The sequence below is a fragment of the Salvia hispanica genome, chromosome 5, assembly GCF_023119035.1.
Source record: "Salvia hispanica cultivar TCC Black 2014 chromosome 5, UniMelb_Shisp_WGS_1.0, whole genome shotgun sequence".
In the NCBI taxonomy this organism is placed as follows: Eukaryota; Viridiplantae; Streptophyta; class Magnoliopsida; order Lamiales; family Lamiaceae; genus Salvia; species Salvia hispanica.
Window position 1 is genome coordinate 17,005,011 of NC_062969.1, and position 22,397 is coordinate 17,027,407.

General features: G+C 36.2%; 2 protein-coding genes and 1 pseudogene across 7 annotated transcripts in view; 1 reads left to right on the plus strand and 2 right to left on the minus strand.

Annotated features, from left to right (window-relative positions):
- The window catches only part of LOC125187936 (protein MAIN-LIKE 2-like), a 9,599-nt gene extending 8,854 nt beyond the window's left edge, over nucleotides 1–745 (plus strand). Inside the window, exons 7-8 of one of the 2 annotated variants that reach the window (XM_048084613.1) lie at nucleotides 28–346; nucleotides 557–745. In XM_048084613.1, the coding sequence (XP_047940570.1) occupies nucleotides 28–312 (285 nt within the window). In that variant the 3' untranslated portion in view covers nucleotides 313–346; nucleotides 557–745. Of the gene's footprint in view, nucleotides 1–13; nucleotides 347–556 lie in introns of both variants that reach the window. The other variant, XM_048084612.1, reaches the window with a different exon arrangement.
- A 4,043-nt stretch (nucleotides 746–4,788) lies between these two features.
- On the minus strand, nucleotides 4,789–9,370 carry LOC125190445 (annotated as a pseudogene).
- Nucleotides 9,371–17,702: 8,332 nt separating this feature from the next.
- Nucleotides 17,703–21,786, minus strand: LOC125191139. Of its 5 annotated transcripts, none has more exons than XM_048088621.1 (8): nucleotides 21,719–21,786; nucleotides 21,027–21,178; nucleotides 20,171–20,276; nucleotides 19,209–19,394; nucleotides 18,668–19,120; nucleotides 18,479–18,562; nucleotides 18,323–18,401; nucleotides 17,703–17,989 (listed from the first exon to the last, which is right to left on the minus strand). In XM_048088621.1, the coding sequence occupies exons 2-7, from the start codon at nucleotides 21,072–21,074 to the stop codon at nucleotides 18,340–18,342; spliced, it is 939 nt and encodes a 312-aa protein (XP_047944578.1). In that variant the 5' UTR covers nucleotides 21,075–21,178; nucleotides 21,719–21,786; the 3' UTR covers nucleotides 17,703–17,989; nucleotides 18,323–18,339. The 5 variants fall into 5 exon arrangements, with proteins under 5 accessions (XP_047944578.1, XP_047944575.1, XP_047944577.1 ...); XM_048088618.1 differs by having other exon boundaries at nucleotides 18,662–19,120; XM_048088620.1 differs by having other exon boundaries at nucleotides 17,703–18,008; nucleotides 18,662–19,120.
- Between the last annotated feature and the right edge of the window lie 611 nt (nucleotides 21,787–22,397).

A 22,397-nucleotide genomic window follows, 5' to 3' on the forward strand; every position in this document is an offset into this window, starting at 1 on the left:
TTCTATGCGTCAGGCATGCATATCCAAGTGTATAACGTGCCCAATGAGGTTGATCACGAACAAAATCTGGGCCTCCCACGGATTCCTGGTCACGCCTTATCACCCACTCAGAGAATCGGTGGGGTGATGGAAAACAACGGCACTAATGAAGTTGACCAGCACGAAGTCGAAGAAGTTGATGAAGACCACCTTTCTCATGGATCGGAGGAAAATCCATGTGAGTCCCTTACTAATGTTGGTGTTGGAGAGCAGCCCTCGCTGGGAACTAGTGAGGACGTGACCCACCCGAATGATTTCAGTGTCACAGTGTAGTTGGTTGAACGATGTTAATGCCCAGTGTTTTGAGGTAAATTTTATCACACAATTTTGTTTCTGACCGTAACATATAAAATTCTATTAGATGGCATGCTTGTGCTTGTGTCGGACTATTAGATAGGTATGCTGCGTTTTTTATAAGGTTGTGAAGATGCCCAATTTAACCTAATATGGATAATCTTGTGTATTGTTAGGCACTGCTTTGGGAAAAAATCTCATGCAAATCTCTTGATTTATACAGGAAATATCACGGTGACATGTGGCCGACATCTGTTGGGGAGTTTAGTTTCCGACTTGGTCGGAGATGGCAAGGTTCCTTGAGTCGTCTTGTAAATTGGAAGTGTTTCAGATTGTAGAATATTGATAGATTTTCTATACTTAAATCAGATTGTTGGTTTGGCTTCTATAACGAGATTTGATTGTGCAATCACTAAACATGAGTGATTTCCTCAAATACATGCATTTTGTTAGGCACGCGTTGCCTCCTCCTCCTTTGTCGTGCAGCTCACACGGGAAGAGATCACCCTCACACAACCAACCTTCATTATGCCGCTTGCAAGGCTAACCTTGTTGGTACAAGGTACGAAGATGAGAAGGCAAAAGTGAGGTCTATGCACGGACTTTGCGTAGCATGCTTACCTTTGCGCCCGCCTCAGGTATGACGATACATCGATTTTAGACATCACCAAGTAAAGTGGTTATAAATTCTCTTTGTTTTAAAAATTTTTTTAGTAATTGTCGACTGTCAGCAACACAAGAAACATCCATTTTCTCGAAAATTATTGACTAACGCATTTATGGCTATGATTTAATGGTTGTTTACCTACATGTATTTTATCAATGTACCTTGTTTTTTTCGGTTATCAGACTATTCGTGTACTTCCTTTATTTGTTTTGTGTCTCTTTGCCTTTGTGGCATTTTCTTCTTTGGTTACCTACCTTCAATATGTACTCACTATATATATGTGCCAAGGTAAATTGTACGATTCATATATTCAGTTTTTAAATTTTTTGCTACCTCCATTAAGATCCCTTTGTAGAGTGTTGCGGTACTTAATTTTGCCAATTAATAACTTCTAGTGTTATGTGACTAATTTAAATTCAAAAGTATTTCTGAAAAACTAGCCATGCTCATATAGTCATATTGATATAAAATATATGGAATGTCTCGAAACTAGGTGTGTCAGTTCCTTTTTTGATAATGATTAATCCTTTTCTTTTTCTTATTTTATTCCCTCTCATACTATATTAATTAGTACTCCCTCCGTCCCATTAAAAATGAAACGTTTTCCTTTTTTTGTTTGTTCCATTAAAAATGAAACGTTTCCTAAAATGGAAATAACTCTATCTCTACTTTTTTATCTCTTTACTTTACTCTCTCTCTTTAACTCACAAAACAACACTACATAAAATCCCGTGCCGATTTCCAAATGTTTCATTTTAAGTGGAACGGAGGGAGTATATTTTAATTTACTAAACATCATTATGTAAAATCTTGAACCAAAATAGAATTGTTTCACTTAGATCGGGATGAATGAAGTACTCCCTCCATCCCACAATATGTGATTGAGTTCTTGTCAGCACATGATTTAAGAAAATGATAGTTATTCAGTTAAATGGTGACAATAAAGTAGGATGGATGATAAATTAAGATAATGTAAAGTAAGAGTGATTAGATGTTTTGTTTTTAGCTAAAAATAAAATCAATCATTTATTATGGAAAAACTAAAAAAGGAAAATTAATCACTTATACAACTTCGCATTACATATCTTTGCGGTAATTACAACCCAATGCTTGTAATATACGCTACTATACAAGACATGATATTGCAAGCTACTGACACAACATGTTTGCATGCCGCAACACGTACAATCACGCTTGCACAGTCCATGCGCTCGTGTGTGGGATGCGTGTGCTTATCTCAACCAATTTGAGGGACACATTTCGCGTACTTTATGTCTGTTGGTGCGAATTAAATATACCATTTTTACCCCCTTAGTTTTGAGTGGTTTTATATGTTTTTGAACTTACAAAAATTCTGAAGCTGCCCGAGTGTACATGTCAGATTATAGATAAATATCAAAGACTAATCCAGTAGACTGACTAACCTATCCATGTTCGTGCAAGTGCATGAGGAATACGTGAATGGATCTAGCAGAATCCGTAGTCCTATTTGCGTGTCGTATGACACTTAATCCGAGTGACACCTCAAAACCTTAGCCCACGAAACTATGGACCACCACAAGGAAGAGAAGAAATGATCGAATCCCACAAGGATGAACAAGAAGCGAGAACATTATGCCTGGATGTTTTGGAAATGGGTTGGTTGTTTCCACGCAAGACCTAACTGGCCACAAAAAAAAAAAAGAAAAAAGAAAGAAGAGCTACCTACTTGACTTTGAAATAAGTATAAAACTAGAAAATTATACATAACTGGCCAATTAGACTAAAGAACTCGAAAACGACAAACTAATATATCTGAACTAGAAGGAACACGTAAACCTAGTGGACACTATGATTCGAAAATGGGACAAACAAGAGCACCTGACTTGAACGATTGTGGACCACCTTTACCTAAAATGGAAGAGACATGCATGAAAAGTAAAAAGGGACCACATTTCCCTAACCAACCTAAAGGAATAAAGCTAAAAGATAACTTAGTATAAAAGTAAAATTAGAATCGTGAATCTGATTTTCTAAGATGATTTCTCTACTTCATCTTCTTCGAGCAACTAAAACAAAGCATCTCATGAATCTCAAACGAACAAAATGAAAGAAAATAGAGCTTATTTGCTCGTGATATAAAGGCGAAATTGAAAGATGCGACGACTAATGACAAATAAGCTAAAGATAACCAAGTTTGAAAGTCTGAATACAAAACACAAAGATAAAAACATTCAAAAGCTTAAAATAAGATTGTTTTTGCTTCTAAGAGCAATGGATCTAACTGGTTGCGACGGTGATTTCCGACTATGCTGAACCTCCTTCGAACGACGCCATGGATCTGGAGTGAATGTAAAGGATGAGACTCTAGCTAACTACCGAACTCTCTCATGTCCACCTCTCCTTTTTTCATGTTGATCTCCCTTTTTATAGGACAGCCATGAGCTACAATTCCTAGGAATTTCTCGTGTGATTTGACGTTTTTCCCCTTGAAGCAAGGGTCTATTTGCTGGTCATGTACCTACTTTATGCTTCATTTTGCAACGTCGGCTCTCTTGAAGATGGTTCTTCTTGATCAATTGCCGATATTTATGCAATTTTTGCTCTATTTTGCTTCATTTCCATCTGCTTGGCCCGTTTACACTTTCTAACTGATTCAGCGGCTATCCTGCACATTTAGACTCACAATCTGTGCATGATCTCCCCACGAAATATTTAATATCACCCAAAAGTCAATGCATGAAAATGAGCATTATCAAACTTTTCACACTTAAACCATACTTGTCCTCAAGTATAAAAGACAAGATAAAAAGAGATCACGTGATTTCATATGCATGGTTCCCTTGACCGACTCTAAACTTAAAAAAACTAGGCTATATTGACTCTAACACACATAGACTCAAACTAAAAGCAAAATCACATAACACATGAACACATATATGCATAAGACATCTTATTTTCTAGCAAACATCCCCACAAGCTCAAGGTCAATCACACTATCAACCTCTTATTCCACCACCTGTCCTTTACAACTTGATCATTTTGTCGGTTCATCAAGATAGCTCTTGTTTTTAACCTGATGTTGGGTTCACTCGATCACTCATTTATCACTAGAGATGTTAACTCATAATGTTGTACCATAGTTCTGAGTTCAACCAACACAAAATAGTTCCTTAAGGTCTTTCTTCGGGTTGTAATGGGGCATGTGGGTCATTATGTATGTAGGTTAGAGTTCTATGGGTTCTAAGTTCAATAAAAAATATGAGGGTAGATAACTCATCTATGTTTGGAATTCTAAGTGTATAAAAATATAAGGAGACAGAGAAAATGGGAACATCCTCCTTAACATGGTTCTGACTTCACAAAATTTGGAGATATGCTCTTGTCATTTTGGCCTCATTCCTCTACCTCCTTCTACTGGGTCAGGCTTTTTCTTTTTCTTCTCTCTTTTTTTCTTTTTCTCTGACCAGGTTATGCATTTCTTGGCCTATTTGTACACATAATATATATTTTTCTAGTTTACTTTGTACTCTAATCTCTTTCCTCATTTTTTTCTTTTCCTAACTACCAGCCTGGCCACCCTATCTCCTCTACTCCAGTCAGTTAGTTGCTCCACTTGTGTCCTCTCACTCACATGTTCAATTTGGGCTAATAGGGGTTCCTTTCCTCTTACGCAGGTTCATTTGATTGTGAACGAAATTAGGCTCAAAGTGGCTATTTCTATTACCTTTAGGCTTCACCATTTCAATTCAATCTCCCACTTAGCATCGTATGTTTAGTTAGTGATTGCACAATCAAATCTCGTCATAGAAGCCAAACCAACAATCTGATTTATAAATAGAATTTCTATCAATGTTCTACAATCTGAAACACGGCCGAAGGCCAAACACTTTCAATTTACAAGACGGCTTGAGGAACCTTGTCATCTCCGACCAAGTCGGAAACTAAACTCCCCAACGGCTGTCGGCCACATGTCACCGTTCGAAATTTCCTGTATAAATCAAGAGAATCGCATGAGATTTTTCCCCAAAGTAGTGCCTAACAATACAGTGTATCCATATTAGGTTAAACTAGGCATCTTCAAAACCTTATAAAAAATCTTGACCAGTCCGAACAAGACGGTCTAAACCATAAAACGTAGCATGATTATCTAATAGTCCGACACAAGCACAAGTATGCCATCAAATAGTAGATTTTTATATGTTAGACGGCCAGAAACAATATTTTGTGTGGTAATATTTACCTCAAAAGACATGGAATTAACTTCGTTCAACCAACTACGCTGTGACACTGAAATCATTCTGGTGGGTCACGTCCTCACTAGTTCCCAGCGAGGGCTGCTCTACAACACCAGCATTAGTGAGGGACTCGCATGGATTTTCCTCCGATCCATGAGAAAGGTGGTCTTCATCAACTTCTTCGACTTCGTGCTGGTCAACTTCATTAGTGCCGTTGTTTTCCATCACCCCACCGATTCTCTGAGTGGGTGATAAGGCGTGACCAGGAATCCGTGGGAGGCCCAGATTTTGTTCGTGATCAACCTCATTGGGCACGTTATACACTTGGATATGCATGCCTGACGCATAGAACTCCTCAGGATCATCTTTTCGTCTGCGTTTACTTGTACCCCTTCTTCTTACCCTTTCCTTTCCTCTGATCTTCTTGACAGCCTCACTCTCTGAGTTGTCCAAAGACACGGTTGACGTTCCAGCATGATCCCTCAGGCATTCGTGTGCGATGTACCTGATTCTCGTAACAGACTGTATTTGTAGGTCGTCCATTCCGTGTGTCGAGAGGGTATCTGCTACATGTGCAATGTCCCTCAGTGCAGCATTCTGTACAAGATATCAAATTTCATAAATATTACCCTACTGATAATTTGAATTGAGGCAGAGGCTTCCTTACTTACCATTCTCTGAAACTCTGATGAGATAGGTATAGGCCTTCCAACCAGCCTCCGCGTGATTCTTGTGTACCAGTTTACGTATTGGCCTTCATCGAGGACTTCCTCAGCCTCCACAATATGGAAACGGCGATTTTCCCATTCATTTATCTCTGCCTCCATTTTCCCAGATAGATCTACCCCGCCATCAACACCACGGGTCTTCCTTTCCCAATGCTGCACTTCTCCTACTGATAATTTGAATTGAGGCAGAGGCTTTCTTACTTACCATTCTCTGAAACTCTGATGAGATAGGTATAGGCCTTCCAACCAGCCTCCGCGTGATTCTTGTGTACCAGTTTACGTATTGGCCTTCATCGAGGACTTCCTCAGCCTCCACAATATGGAAACGGCGATTTTCCCATTCATTTATCTCTGCCTCCATTTTCCCAGATAGATCTACCCCGCCATCAACACCACGGGTCTTCCTTTCCCAATGCTGCACTTCTTCCGGGATCATTTGATGTATGCCAAACTGCCTTAGGCAACGATCTGGAAGGTGTCTTTCTGCCTTGTCGAAGCAAATCAACATTGTCTTGGATCTTCCGAGAATGAGTTGGTTTAAGATGCTCTCAGGTATAATAGTATGGCTGATATTTGCATACGGACACCAATCAACCTACAATAAGAAACAGGACTGATCCATTACAGACCAGATTGTACAACTAAAAAACTGAAAGGTCGTACGCAAGCATGTCTAAACTCACATCGGTAGCTTTTAGAGAATCCAAAGCTTTACGGTAGAAGACCACGTCACGGTTTGAGGTTGGACCGCTCTGTTTACCTTTCCACCTAAGTACAAAAGGAAAACATTCATGGATAGGATCGTGATGAAGTTTAGGCCGACCAACATTCAGGCGATAGTAACTCCAGCACTGCAAAAAAGAACGGCATAACCGTTGCAGTTTATAATTCAGACTTTTTCTTAAATAAATGCCCATTGCTGAAGTGATTGCCTGGTAGTGACATTATGCATTTTTGGGGCAAATGTATCATTCTGCAAAAAGGAACAAGATCCGACCGAGTTAGTTTTACTTCACCTGAAGCAGCGTCAAACAGCCACTAATAGTGCTTTGCGATCTAAGGGAGGCATTACCAAGTGCCCTGTATAAGAAGGACAACGCTGCTGCACCCCATGCATACTTCCCAGCTTCATCAAAATTCTCAAATAATGGGAGGTTACACCTATTACAGGTTCACCGTCGATTCGAAGTCCAAGCAAGTAAGCAACATCTTCGAGTGTTATGGTCATTTCTCCGACAGTCATATGAAATGTATTAGTTTCTTTCCTCCATCTCTCCACTAGAGCAGATATGAGTGGATTATCAAGACTAATTGCGGGGATTAATCTCAAGTAGCCAAATCCAGCCCTCTTAACTAATTCAATTTGACTCTCAGTAAGTAGCCAACGATCAAGCTTTGAAGTATGCTCATGGCATCGAAGTGCACCTCTCTCCTATTAACATTAAAAATAAACCCTTACAAGCTATAAATCTTTTCAAAAACCAAGACGGAAGATGAGAAGCTGCACAAGTGCCAAAGTGAAAATACCTGTCCCTCCCAAACTGCAGCTGAAACATGCTTATCTTGATCTTTTAAAATGGAATCATCAATTGGTCCAGGGTTGGTTGCATAATAGTCCATCACGTTGCTATAAGTAGTTACATCTGTCCAAAATGCAAAAGACAGTACCAGGGATGGATTAGTCACTGCAGCTAATTTTGTCTTCAAATAATGAGGATCCTATATTCAAGTTATAATACCTAATTTCGTAAATCCTAAACCCAGTCTGGTGTGCCAACTATAAATCACACGTAAATATTGAAAGTAATAAGGAGATCCTGGAAATACGATTCCTCGACATGATCATCTTAATACTTCAAAGTGATAAAAAAGTTGTCTTGACAATATGTATTCCAACCTAAGAACATCACACTAAATATATTTCTAAGATGAATTAAAGTTAACTATCATGAGTGAGAAGACATTAGAGATGTTATTAGGCGTGTACTGGAAAACTGGAACACAACAACAATGACAGTGAGTTACCTACTTAAAAGACAAAAAAAGGGCAAAAAACTTGATGCAACTCTACAGTAAAATTATGAAATTGGGTGTTTACCGATCATATATGAATTGTCAGCCTCCCTCAATTGAAAACTAATGCCTTCGACCTCATTGGCACCAACACTTAATATTTGACCTAATTCTGGACAGCCTTGTAGTCCATGACACTTTGTGTACTGATTTACGAGTTGCATGGCAATCTCTATCGTAAATTATAACTACTTTGATTTCGACAATGGAATTATATAGCTGAACCCGACTCCATATGGACAGTTAAAATGCTCACATCCCATCTGCCATGACAGACTAAGTGCTTAGAAAAGGTAATCATGCTCATAACACTTGATATCCCAGTAAAAGTGAGAATATTGAGTATAAAAGATATAAAGGTCCACATTAAGTCATTGCACAATCTTTCTTTTAACGAAACTAAAGAGCTTCTGTAAGCTTCAAAGACCGCATTTACTTAATCCCTCGTCAATAATCTCTCTAAGATGCCATCATATTGATTTTATCATTGTCTCAAGCTAGTTGGAAATCTGTGCATCTTCATGGGATAATCGAGCTAGAAACTGAAGATACAGAAATACGATATAGTAATAGGAACAAAATAGCTGCTAGCTGATCAATAACCTTCTCGCTTAATGTGTGTGTTACAACATATCCTGAAATTCCACAATAGCCACCCACACTCCCCTAACAACTAGACTCGCCCATAACATATCTACAACCACTAATTTAATTTCCTAACCCGAGGTACAAGATAGTTTTATTTCAGCATTAGAGAAAAGCAGCAACTCATTGAAACTGTATATGCAAGACTGATTGAGCATCTAGTGCTAACCTCGACCTACAAACAATAGGTATTTTAAAAAGCTTCAGCCAACCAATTAAGGAAAGGACCTTTTTTTCCAGAAAAAATAGAAGGTTCGTCATCAACTAAAGTTAGATTTTTTGGGATATTATTAGAAAACTAATCTGAGATACAAAAATTCACAGCAAACCTGCAATTAAACGATAGAGGCAGAAATAAATACAGAATTAATGCCGAATACATTGAATCAGTTCATTGGTTGTGATAAAATGCGGAAGAGAGAACTCACTGGGGGCCGAATAATAATCTTCAGACTTCATATTGATTCTCTCTGTGAGTCCTTTTCCCTATTGAAAATCCCCCATAACAGCGGTCAAATTGAAGCAATTTTGGAAATTAAGGAGGCAGTGCTAAAATGAATTGCGATAGGAAAGAGCAGTGCAGATTTTACAAAAGACAACGACAACAAGAGACACACACAGAGAGAGGAGAGTGTGGTCTCTGTAGAGAGAATAGGTATTGACGGATTGGCAATTTGGCTACCAAGTGAAAATCAAAGCCCACTAAAAGCATTTCTAAGAAGGAAGGGAAAATTGGTAGAGAGGTTAATAATGCCAAAGTCTTTGAGTTCGAGTTCTTTAAATATATAGTATTTATTTAATCATCTAAAAAAAAAAGGTAAATGAAAAAATATATTATCTATTTATCTTATCAAAAAGTGAAATATACTCTCCTAAAAAGTAATAATACATTATTATTTTTTAAGATATAAAATAATAGTACAAAATACATTGAAAACATAAAGTGTAATACTGTCTCAAATATCTTCTCTCTTTGAAAAATGGTTTTTCATGAAAAGAAGTCAAATATGGTAGTTATAAGATTTTACCTCTTCATTGATGGAGATGCAAAATTATCTCTTCAAAATGGAAAAAGATATAATACTACTGTCTCAAACACCTTTCCCATTGAAAAATAATTTTTCATGAAGAAAAGGTAAATATGTTAGTTATATGACTTTACCTTACTATTTACCTCTCTCCTTGGAGGTGTTCTAATGCTTAATACTTTTCCAATAGTTAGTAGTAGTAAATTTTTGTTTATATAATACTACAAGGTTAGACGGAGATTTTAAAGCGTAATTGATAAAGTAAGAGAGAATGTGAAAAAGTAATAGAAATTGTGTAGTTGATAGTGAGATCCTTATATGATGAAGAAAAAAGGTTATTATAAATAGATATAGATTGATTTTATGCTGCGAATGAAAAAAGAAATATGACATATTTTTATGGAATAAGAGAGTAGATTCATACTGTAAATAAAAGATTAAGAACTCTGTCACTGAAATCAATACAATGTTCAAGTTGAATATATATTTTTTAAATTATTTAATTTGTCGTTTATTTCAATTATTTCATTTTTGTTGTTTAAACATAAATTTAGTATTTTTTGTTTACTTTTAAATTAATTATAATTTATAAAAGAATAACTAATTAAGAAAAGAAAAAGAAATGGAAATTGAAATTGAAAAAAAGGGTATGTAGTGTAGTGTTCAGTTTAATTTTATGATACGAAATGGAACAATGGCAAGCAATATTCTAATCGAGCTGTTCTTCACAACAAGTAAGAAAATTTCATTATAGTCCACTCTTTACCTTTGTGTGAATGTAGCGCCCCAAATTTCTGTTACTTTATATTCTCTATCACATGGAAATGAGAGTGTTATATTGCTAACTTAATATTTAATTATTAACTACAATTAAATAATAATCATTAGATATTCAAATTAAAGGCCTAGATCATCAACCCCGAAATGTCAATACGATAAAAAAAAACGTCAATAAGGCCATATGATTAATTCCAAAAAATATCAATAGGAGTATTAATGTCAATTAACTACAACATTAGTTATAACTAATTTTTAAAAGAAATCTCAAAATTTTTAATTCATATAATATATATCAAATTAAAGATAATTTTATAAGGATTCCAACGATATACTACATGCATATGTTCCGACGTTAAAATTTGAAAAAAAAATGAAAATTTTAAATTTTTTCGTACAGCAGAAATATCAACATACTATATAAAATATATCAATATAATACATGTAGAATGTCAATATAAACAATGGGTTAACATTCTCAAAGCATTGTGTTGATATTTTCGAAACACTATATTGACATTTTCATCAAAAACCCTAATTTGGAGGATTTTTTTTATCTTTTTCGATTTAATTAATAAAAATGAAAATTACACATGACAAATTCTAGACCACACGTTTTCTAAAATCCTATGGCCTTAAATTAATTGTTGTTAGCAATTAAATGATGAGTTAGCAATTGATCAGTCCCCTATGTGGAAATTATTTATTTTTATTTGTGTTATTTATTTTAAGTTGTGCGCAATTAAGTTATGCAGTATACTTTCCAACGTGTGTGTTTAATTATGAGGGTACCTGCATAATGGGGAACGAGGATCTTGCTAACTAATTAGCAATCATAAATTAAGACCCAATCTTAATCATTAGATTATGAGATCTAGTAGTTGAAATAATGTCACATAGATTATATTTTAAATTTTAAATTTATTAAATAAACTTAAAAGGTATTAATGTCAATTCTATACAAGGTTGTTAAAATTAACCACTTTCTCTCTCTCATGGAAATCATTTTAAAATTTTAAATTTACGTAACTATCCCAATTTAAATTATTTATTCATAAAAAAATATATCAAATTAAAGGTAATTCATAAGGATTCTAATGATATCTCAATTGCATATGTTTCGACAATGATCGGAGATGATATTTTATAATTTTTATTTCAATTTTCGTATATGTTGCTAATCAGATTTTATATCAATAAATGCATCAAACAATCTCAATATAATGCATGTACAATATCAATAAAACTGTGTTGATATTTCTGGTACTTATGTTGAGATTCCCATGTCATTATGTTGATAATTATAATACACTATGTTGTTACAAAAAAACTTTGAAAATTATTATGTCATTACAGATTGACTATTTTACCATTTTATTGATATTTTTATTGATATTTTATCTATTATTTATTGAAATACGTGAGCTTTAATCTCATGCACTCATTTTAAGATCTAATGATGTAGAATTGGTCTTAGTTGTAGATTGGATACTATATGCATTTTATCATGACCCCTGCATAATTATTTTAGACCCTCTCCTCCTGTGGAAGAATTATATTATTCTTGGAGTTAATAAATTGTTTTTTTAGATATTTATCCAAATTATATCCGAACCAAATCTTCCTTATTTTGCTCTAGCCAATTTTCGACCCCCTTTATCATTCTTCCTTGTAATTTTGAAAATCGTCTATTTAACTGGGGGAAGAATTATTTTGTGGATTTAATTAATACCTTGTGCATATCTTTTCGGAGTTAAATCAAAAATCAAATCAGACCATATGTAATTCCCTCTTTATTAGGCCCGGGGAAACGGTTCTCGGTTCTTGGTTAACCGAGAACCGAACCTTATTTTTCGGTTCTCGGTTACCGAGAACCAAAATAATAAGGTTAAGGTTCGGTTCCGATTATTAAATTTAAGCTAATCTCGGTTTCGGTTTTAACCGAAAATCGAAAGGTTAGAACCGAATAATCGTTATTTTCTAAATATTTAATTTTTATATATTTATTTTAGTTTTATTATTATTGTTTTAGAAAAGTAAAAATTGGTTTGATGAATGATGTTGGTTTATATTGGTTTTGGACTTAGTTTTGCAAACTTTGTTGGAATTTTGGTTTTTGATGATTGAATGGAATCATGGTTTTTGTCCTTTTTTTAAAAACTTTACTTACTTAATGTATTATATTGTACTTAAGTTCGGTTTCTTCGTTGGAACCGAAGACTGAACCGATCGGTTCCTCAAGGAACCGAACTGACAAAGGGTTTGGTTTCGGTTCTGAATTTCGAAAAAAATGGGAGTCGGTTAACCGACTAATCGGTTCGGTCAGAACTGAACCGACCGAGTTCCCACCCCTACTCCTTATCCTATCCAACGTAGGATTTGAATATTTATTTATATTTTCTTTCCATGAATTTCGTCCCTTATACTATGCAATATTGATTGATTTTATTTCTTATTTTGCGAATGTCTTTTTTCACAAGATAATAGTACAAATTAAATACAAATCCTACGAGGATTCTCAAAATGTTCGCCCACATACACGCCCTACTCTTTCTCTTTCCCTCTGTTCCACAATATTTATTCTTCCTCTTTGATTGTGAATTGATTCTTCAAATATCTGTATAAATATGTGATGACCTCAAACGCTAAGAGTATAAAAAATGGGACGCCCAATAGCCCATCCTATAGGGCGTCCATCCTCCGTCACATCAGCATTTTATCCTCCTATCAATTCACTTGCAGTGGGATGCCCTATAGCCTGCCCTATAGTCTGTCCTATAGCTTTTTATTTATCTTTGGTATTTACTTTACTTTTTATTAGTATTTGAATATATAATAAAACTGTAACCATGCAAATATTTTTTTAAAAAAAATTCATTTTATTGAAAGTTGAAAGTGTACACTACGAAATACTTAAAAAAACTACAATTTCAAAGGCAGTTACGTGTCCAAATTTCTTCAACCATGTCGGACATGAGTTGGGCATGGTCTTGTTGGTTGCGCATTGAGGCCTGTGCCGCTAGAACCTCATTGTAGCCCATCAGTAATCCTCAAACGTGGGGCGGGGTCGTCGAGCCGGAGCTAGATCCACCTTCATCATCGCCCCAGTCGGTGACTCTTGCACCTTTCCGACTATCATGTTATGCAAGATGATGCACGCATACATGACATCGGCGATGACTTCCTTGTACCAGAAACGCGCCAGACCTTTCACTATTGCCCAACGCCGTTGGAGCCTCCTGCCGTTGCGCAAATAAAGCTCTCTTGCGATCCGTTGGGCAGCTGATCGTCTTCAAAAAAAATAGGCCACCTCGAGTATATGTCATCGGCCGCCAAGCAGTACCCCATATGATGCTGGCATCCGTTTGCAGTGAACTCGATGGCCGGGCCGTTGCCATTGCATTGCTCGGTGAAGAGATACGATGTGTTCAGGACGTTGATGTCGTTGTTCGACCCTGCCACACCAAATTAAGCATGCCAGATCCAGAGCCGATGGTCAGCTATGGCTTCGAGAATCATCGTCGGGTGGCTGCCCTTGTATCCACTAGTAAATTGGCCTCTCCACGCCGTCGGACAATTCTTCCACTCCTAGTGCATACAATCTATGCTCCCTAGCATTCCAGGAAAGCCGTGCACCCTTTCGTGCATGTTCATCCGGGTCTGCTGATGCCATCTGTACTGTAAGTATGTATCAAGTGTCTCCAACGTGTGAACAACAAGGAGAAAAAGATCTCGCCGCATTCTAAATCGGCAGTGAAAAATCGTCGGGCCCCATCGTGGTTCCTCGGAAAAATAGTCTGCAAACAGACGTTGGTGAGCTAAGTCGTGCTCGCGGAGGGACAAAGGTCCGGCGTCGAATTAGCCTCTGGACCTGCTCCGCCGCTTCACGCTCACGCTCCATTTTGGCCAAGCAATCGGCCGCAGCCTCATGAACGCAATGCCCTCCGAGGTACTCCAGTCGTCGTTGGGATTCATTTTTAGAGTGAGAAAGATTGGTGAGCAAGAGAATTGAGATATGGGAAAGAAAGATTGGTGTGAAAAATGGAATGAGAAATGAGGTATATATAGATAAGAATTTATAAAAAAATAAAAAAAAACATCGCATCATCTGCGTCGCCCGGAATTGGATGGGCGATACCGCGGACGATGCATAATCCGATGCCAACGTCCCCGGACGATGCATAGGGCACGAACAAAGGGTTTGCCGTTGTTCGTCGTGCTATAGTGGCAGACGATGGGACAGACGATGCATCGGACGAGCTATCGTCCGCCCCGTTGTGGATGCCTTAAAACTCATTCTCTCCCATCTTTCTCTCAAAATTTACGCCTCACGCCCCTATCTCTCTCAATTTTTTGTCTTCCATTATTCTCCAAAAACTCTTCATCTTTTGCATACCTTTGGAGTTAAAGAATCATTGAAGAGTCTTAGTATTCTTTTGTTTCACCGTTTGTTTCGAGAAGAAGGTACTTTATTCATCTTCTTCAAGTTTAAACCGTTTAATTGATGCTCTTTAGTTACATGCATTTAGATTGAGTGAAGAAAAGGATTTAATTGATGGTTGCAAGAAATATAAGACGCACATGTATGTGTGTGTGAGTGTGTGTGAGTGTGTGTGCGTGTGTGTGCACGTTTGTGTGTACACGTGTAAGTGCGTGTGCACGAACGTATATGCATGATTATGAATGTACGGTCGTAAATCTAAGCTTTGAAGTAAGTATATATTTGGGCTATTGCATATTCAATTGATTAGGATTTCTATGTTTATTTTAATGGACGAATCGAGTAAGTCTTGTAAAAGGAGCGATTAGGACATGCATGGTCGTTATGAGTACTTTCTTAGCAACTAATTTGTAATGCGTGAATATATAAATTATTGAAAATGTGTTGTGCATACGTGATTGCGAAAAAAGCAAGAAGTTGTGAACTGTGCCTATAAGCATGCAAGGTGGGTTTTTTTTGAACTAAAACTCTTTTAAAATTATGATTAAGATGTTGTAAGAGTGGTTTATATGTTTTTCCATGTCAATTTTTGTTTTGATGATGAGATATGATTATGTAAAATGAAATCGGGCCTGAGTAGGGCCGCAAATCCTACAAGGCTCGTGCACAGAGGGAATCGGGAGCCGTCCTTACTAGTTGGCTGGTCAAATGGGCGAAAAGCGTGACCACGCTTTCATCGCAATATGGAAAGAGGATGTGATTGATGTTTGATGAGAATGAGGATATTGTCTGTTGAGTGCATAGTCGTTGAAATTATTTTTGTGTTCTTGATTATTTTAAAGTTAAAACTCAAGTTCCATGTAGTATGGGTGACATAACCGTTATTAAAATGTTTTGGCAATGTGCCCACTGAGTATATCAAGTACTCGGTCGTGCATATGTTTTCCTTACGTGCAGGTTGAGAGTGATGGCGCGACGGATGTTGAGTTGAGCTTAGATGACTTCTGAATGTGTCGTGTCTTCATACATGGGCGTTATTCGTTAACTCTCAAAGAACTAATTCTAGTGTCATGTTTCGTTTTGTTTTCTAAAGTCTTCCATTTAGTTTGAGATATAAATTTTTTTGTTTTGACTATTTATTGCTATTAAATAGTACTCCCTCCGTCTCTTATAATTTGTCACCATTTTATCTGGCACGAGTTTTTAAAAATATAATGGAAAGTGGGTTGAAAAAGTTAGTGGCATGTAGGTCCTACTATTATATATTGGTTTTATAATAAAATTTGAGTGAAAATGAGTTAGTGGAATGTGAGTTCCACTACTAAAAATGTAAAAGTGAAATGTGACGAACTTTTAGGGATGGACAAAATGGAAATAAGTGACAAATTTTCAAGAATGGCGGAGTACCATTTTTTAAAGTTTAGTTAAGTTTTGAGTTAAATGATGTCATTTATTCTATTTCTCCATTTATTTCATGCATCTTAACTTTCCCTAGTCACAATTCACAACCATATTGACTATCCTTAGCAGGTGTGGTCGTGACAGTTACTCCCTTTGCCACCAACAATGCTTTAACCCTCACCTTATTATTGTTGAAAACCTTTCTCTTCTTTTTTAATATCCACTTACACCCAACAGTTTTATGATGTTTTAGTCTCAAAACCTTTATCTTCTTTTTGATTATTCACTTACACCCAACAGTTTTATTATGTTTTAGTCTCAATATCAGGACTCGTGTCTGATTTTTGTACATGGAGTCTATCTCCTCTTGCATGGCCTTAAGCTACATATATTTCTCATAGTTTCTGATTGCTTCTTTATTATTTGAGAGCTCACGATACTCAATTTCTTTAGCTATGGGTAGTGCCTGCCAGCACAACATATCACATTCATTCAACATGGATAGAATTTATGACATGACTTCTTTGCTCCTCAACTTGTACAAAAGTGTCAACTTTTCTTTCCTGGTTTCAGACTCTTAAACATGACCTATGCTAGAAGCCTCCACCTCAATTTGTGTACTCCTTGGCTTGTCTATCAGATATGACATTTCTCCTTCCTTGAAGATGACATCTATGCTAATCACTATCTTTTTCATTCCCTTTTCAGCATACTATAGTCTATAGCCCTTAACTCCCTTTTGATATTCCAACATGAGAACATGGCACACTTGATAGCTCTGAGCTCCAGTTTAGTTTCCCTTGAATGTGATATGCCTTACATCAGGAGTGTCAATTGAGGATGAAGGACACTTATTCATCAAAAACAAAGTTGCACACAACTTCTGCCCAAAAACTCTTTGCCATACTAGATGACAATAGCATTCATCTTAATCTCTCAAGTATTGTCTTGTTTGCTCTTTCAACTACTCCATTCTGTTGGAAATTATGAGTGACGGTTTATGCCCTTTTAACCCCTTTTTCTTAAAAAAATATCATATTCACATGAAAGAAATTCAAGCTCATTATCTATTCTAAATGTGGTAATGCAACCATGTATTGGTTGGTACTACTCAATTTTGTGTCCTTTTTTTGCCAATTAGCATTTTCAGTCCCCCTATTAAACCCATATCTAGAATGTTATCCGCTTCATAAAATATACTTCCTACATCCATTAGTGTTGAAGCATTTCTTTTAGGCACGGAGATTTAGATTTACATAGTTAAAAAGTCAAGTGAAGTGATATTGATAATAAAGTAGAAGATAGCAAAATAAGAAAGAGAAAAAAAAAATAAAAAAATAGCGCATTGTACTTAAAATAAAATAAAAAAAGAAAATAAATGACCCAATTTAATGTAACATCCAAAAAGAAATATGGTCAACACTAATGAAAGGTTCTAAAAAGAGAACATATTTTGTTTACATTTTTTGGGCATTTTCTATTTATGAAGCAATAACGATAACAAAATTAGCCATAATACGATACAAACAAGATTGGGGAATCCAACTTTTAAACATCTACTGTTATCAGTCAAGAAGGCCAATATTTAGAAATGAAAGATTTATATAAACATATACGTCCTCCATTATGCAATCATAACTCTCTCTGCAATGTTGGCCTTGGGCTCTTTGCTTCGCGTCCTGCATGAGTAAGATGTGCCTGATCAAGTAAATAAATATATACATAAAAACACAAGTCTTCGCTTGTAAATCCTACAATAACTAATAAGTTATCTGAGTGAGCATCGACAAAATGTGCCTACGTTCTAATTCCGGGAAAAACTATTTACATATGTAAAACTCTATCAACCACAAAATGGCGAAATATGAAAGATTAGACCGACTCAGCAAAAGTTCCAAATAGAGGTGGAAATGAGCTCTCGACAGCATCCTCCTAGCATACTAACTGTGGCCAATGTAATTGAAGTTATAGAATATGAAGGTACGATAATCCTAAAATTAAAGGAGGAATACCTTATGTAAGAATTTCCTCAATTAGTGCCAAAACCTTTGTAAGTAGAGTCCTCTGACATAGTCTCTGTCCTCGTATAGTCTACTCACGAAATAAATGTTAATATGAATATTTAGATCAAACCTTCTAAAGTAGACATGTAAATTTCATTACATTACCTTGGTCTTGTGCCCTGATATAAGGATCCAAGGAGATCCTGTTAGTTCCCACGTATGGGGATCTAGAATAGTTCTCTAATACATCTGCAGAGATAATGTATAAACATCATAACAGGTTAAATAAATCTCTCAGCTGTGTGCGTGCGTGCGTGTGTGTGTGTGTTTGAAAGAGAGAGGACCAACCCGTACTATTATAAGAATTGGCTGTCAAGCCTGTTGAATTAATGTTTTGAGTAATTTTTTCCACACCGAATGAGTTCATCTCCGTCTCCATCATGGACTCGTTGAACGATTGTGAGCAGGATTCTCCGCCATTGAATGGAGTGATTGATGTTTCTCTAATTGCATTTTGTGATTCTGCATAGTTAGTTTCAGAAATAAACATTGATGCAGAATTTCCTGCATGGACACCTTCAGTTTTGATTTTCCTCTCGTTGAATCCTTGCATTGCTGCTCCTGCGTTTGAGTTCTGAACCATCGGCAGTGGGGGATGAAAATCCATCCTTCCATCATGCCTCGGCATATTCGCTGCAACTTGCATAAGTTGTTGAAGTGAGTAAGATCCGTCTGTATGGTGCATGTTTTCCGACGTTATAGATGGCATATGAGGTTGTGGGTCTCTGTAAGCTGAGTTGTTGTGTGCTTCAAAAAAATTAACAAAAAGTATTACATAGGAAACCTCATCTTCTCTATGATCAACTGCTTCAGACATAGTTTAAAGCAAGCTCACTTGAATGCTGAGTCTGCGATCCATTGGATTGAGGAGTCAATGAAGATCCGTTATGAGTTATCTGCTGCATTACCTCAACCTGTTTCTCAAGCAATTGATTGAATTGTAGTATTTGATCTTTCACAGTCAGCTTCATATCATATGCCCTAAAAAATTCCTGATTTTCTGCTTCAAGTTTTTGCCACACTGCAAAATTGCCCAGTTTTTGTTCTATTATTCTGAATGTAAAGCAGTTATGAAGAACTTGATAAAGAAATCAAGCCTGCATTCTCCATGCTCAGTAATATGATGCATTTTATGATGATAGTACTATTCAGAAATGCTAATTTTCTACTTTTTGAGAAAAATAACAAAACACCAACCACCCAGCACATAAAAGACTTACTAAAAGCCCATCGAGTCTAGTCCACTGCTATATTTTTACTGAACAAAACAGTATCATGACCAAATATATCATATAGCAGTATCTTAGAATAAACTAAGGCACTTGAGAAGAGATATGCTTCCAGTTTATTCATTAGGACAAGGTTGGCAGCCTAAGGCACGGAATTGCAGTTCACTCCAAAAGAAGAGACACGGAGTTAGTAATTACACTGTCAAATGCAAGAGTCAAGAGGAGGGGAATGAATGGCCTATGGAGAGAAGATCTTTAGTGGTCCAAAACAAAGAGGACAGAGAAGTGGCACTATAATTTGTTCAATCCTTACAGTTGGAGACATGTTCTTTCACTTTTCTTATAAAACCAGGTCTAACATATCTAGTATTGACATCCACGTTGAACAAAGGTTAAGAGAAATTATTGATTGCAAATAAATTGAATTAGAATGCATGTACTCCAACAAAGTCACATACATTCGCAGTTATGGATATCACATAAATAAGAGAGCGTTTCAGTAGTATGGAGAATCTAAATAGTGATAATCACCATGCTTGCAGGAGGAAATAAGAAAAAAAAGATTTACCAAGTTCAGTAAAACCAGGCTCGATTTTTGCCTGGTGGTACAGTGTATGCACAACTTCCCTGTGGCTCATATAAAGCTTAAGGCATCTTTCGATAAGATTTTGAACCTGATACCAGGAGCAGCACAAGGTTTAGTAATATTATCAGAAAAAAAATATACATGCAAAAAAGTACGAACCATATAACTGGGTATACAACAACTGAAAGTAGCCACCCACAGTGTATGCACAACAGTCGAGTTGGCTCAAAATGCTAAGATCAACGTAACAAGATATGTGTCACCCTTCTCATCCATCCATATGAAATAGGATTTCAGTATGTTAGTAAATTCACCAGTCATCTGCTTCATATACTATGATCTAACCCAAATAAAAGTAGCCACCCACAGTGTAGAAGACTATTGACAGGTCACCATCTCCTATATTCTCTCTAACCAATTAATGCATTGCTCCCAGTTTGTGGTACTCATACAATCTTTCTCATAATTACGTATCGCTAATTTCCTATGAAAATAAAAGCTTAAATACGCTTCATTAACAATAAGAGCTAAGTGGGGTACATTTGCTGCGATTTAAATCACTTTCAAACACATTTATTCGGTCTTTGCGTCAAAATGTAGATAAGGTACCAATTGAAACATATCTCTATAAACCTAAAGCAAATCCACGTGATTCATGGAGGTGCCCCGGGGGATAGAAACTCTACTAAAAGCTCATGTTCTTATAAGTTAATATTGAAAGGTATCGTTAGTCTCGATACATTTGCCTTGTCGTATGCTTTGTTGCTTCTAAAGAGAAAAATATTGGAGCCGAAACTAAAATTAAAGCATTTGAAACGAATAAAGCCAGAAAACTTACCACATGTATATCATGTAGGGAGACTTTTCTAACTTCTCCATTAGCCATTTTTCAATCACCCCAATTAGAACACTATATATTTACGTGGTCAAGTTTACCACGCCACGGGTGAATCTCAAAAAATCAATGGCGGATGATTCTCGCAATCTAGCCTGAAACGTTACACAAATCAACAAATTACGTTATCGCGGCTACTGCACACAAATAGGGTAAAAGAGTAAAGCATGTTGAGCAATATGTAGTTTCTCCTTTCAACGACATCAGCCATTAAACTTTAATGCTAATGCAGCAAAAATCATTTCCATAAACTCTCTTCTTCTTTTTTTCTCCTCTGAACCTCACTGCATTTTTCAACAAACACATAACATTCCCCCAAAAAGATGAAATGCTTTCATACATGCATACCTAATCACCAGTATTGGCCAGCAAACAAGGCATAAAAAATTAAAATTAGAAATTAGAGAAAAAATTGAGTCCACCTCCACCAACACATCTATCATAAACAAAAAATTCACAAAAACAACTTCAAATAACACAGAATTCAAATATAAACATACACACGATCACAACAGATCGCGCCATAATAAACGAAAAAGGTGCACATGCAATTGCGCATCACCGCTAAACGAAGCAAAACAAGATAGAATCCTCGAACAAAGTCACGAATACCTCGAGAATTAATTAAAACATACATAATTTCACCTGAAAATCCGTTTGCGTTGCCTTTTTATGTTGCAGAAATTTAAGAGCGAGAGAAGAGAATGGAGTACTATTTTTTACTGATATGTCGTTGGGAAGTCGAAAAACTGGGACCCACTACCTGGGCGCACGGTTTGACTTCGTGTCAAAATCCCAAAAATATTAAAAAAATTATATGTGTCCCAAAATATTCCCTAAGTTGGGAAGTCGAAAAACTGGACCCATTACGTGGAGAGCTTAAGGTTTAAGAAATGTAAAAAAATTTTTGAATTGAATTAGTTAGTAGAACGTGAATTCTATTTATATATAAAATTAATTTTATAATAAAATAGGAGTGAAATAAGTTGATGGAATGTAGAGCTATCTTATCATTTATGATAAAAATAAAATAGAACTCATATTACTAAGACCAATGGAATAATAATGATTGATCATTGAAGTAGCAAATTTGGGTATATTTTTTTATAACTTCAAAGTGAAAACATACTGTTTATATGAAAAATACGCTAGGTTTTCGTATTAGTATTACTTCCTATAATGATTGTCACACTTTCTTTTTAATGTATATTATATATTTTTTAGAAAAAATACTCTAGAAAAAATACTCTCTCAAATTAATATAAGTATAATATTTTTTTCGCTACATAACACGTAAAACAACATCTCGCTGCC

Excerpts from the sequence above, each read along its gene's own strand:
- LOC125191139 (XM_048088618.1), bottom strand. The coding sequence starts at position 21,074 with ATGGCTAATGGAGAAGTTAGAAAAGTCTCCCTACATGATATACATGTG. Across the intron at positions 19,395-20,170 it reads GCCTGGTTTTACTGAACTTG|TGTGGCAAAAACTTGAAGCA; the intron begins GTAAATCTTTTT and ends GCAATTTTGCAG. Across the intron at positions 18,563-18,661 it reads CAATTCTTATAATAGTACGG|ATGTATTAGAGAACTATTCT; the intron begins GTTGGTCCTCTC and ends TTATCTCTGCAG.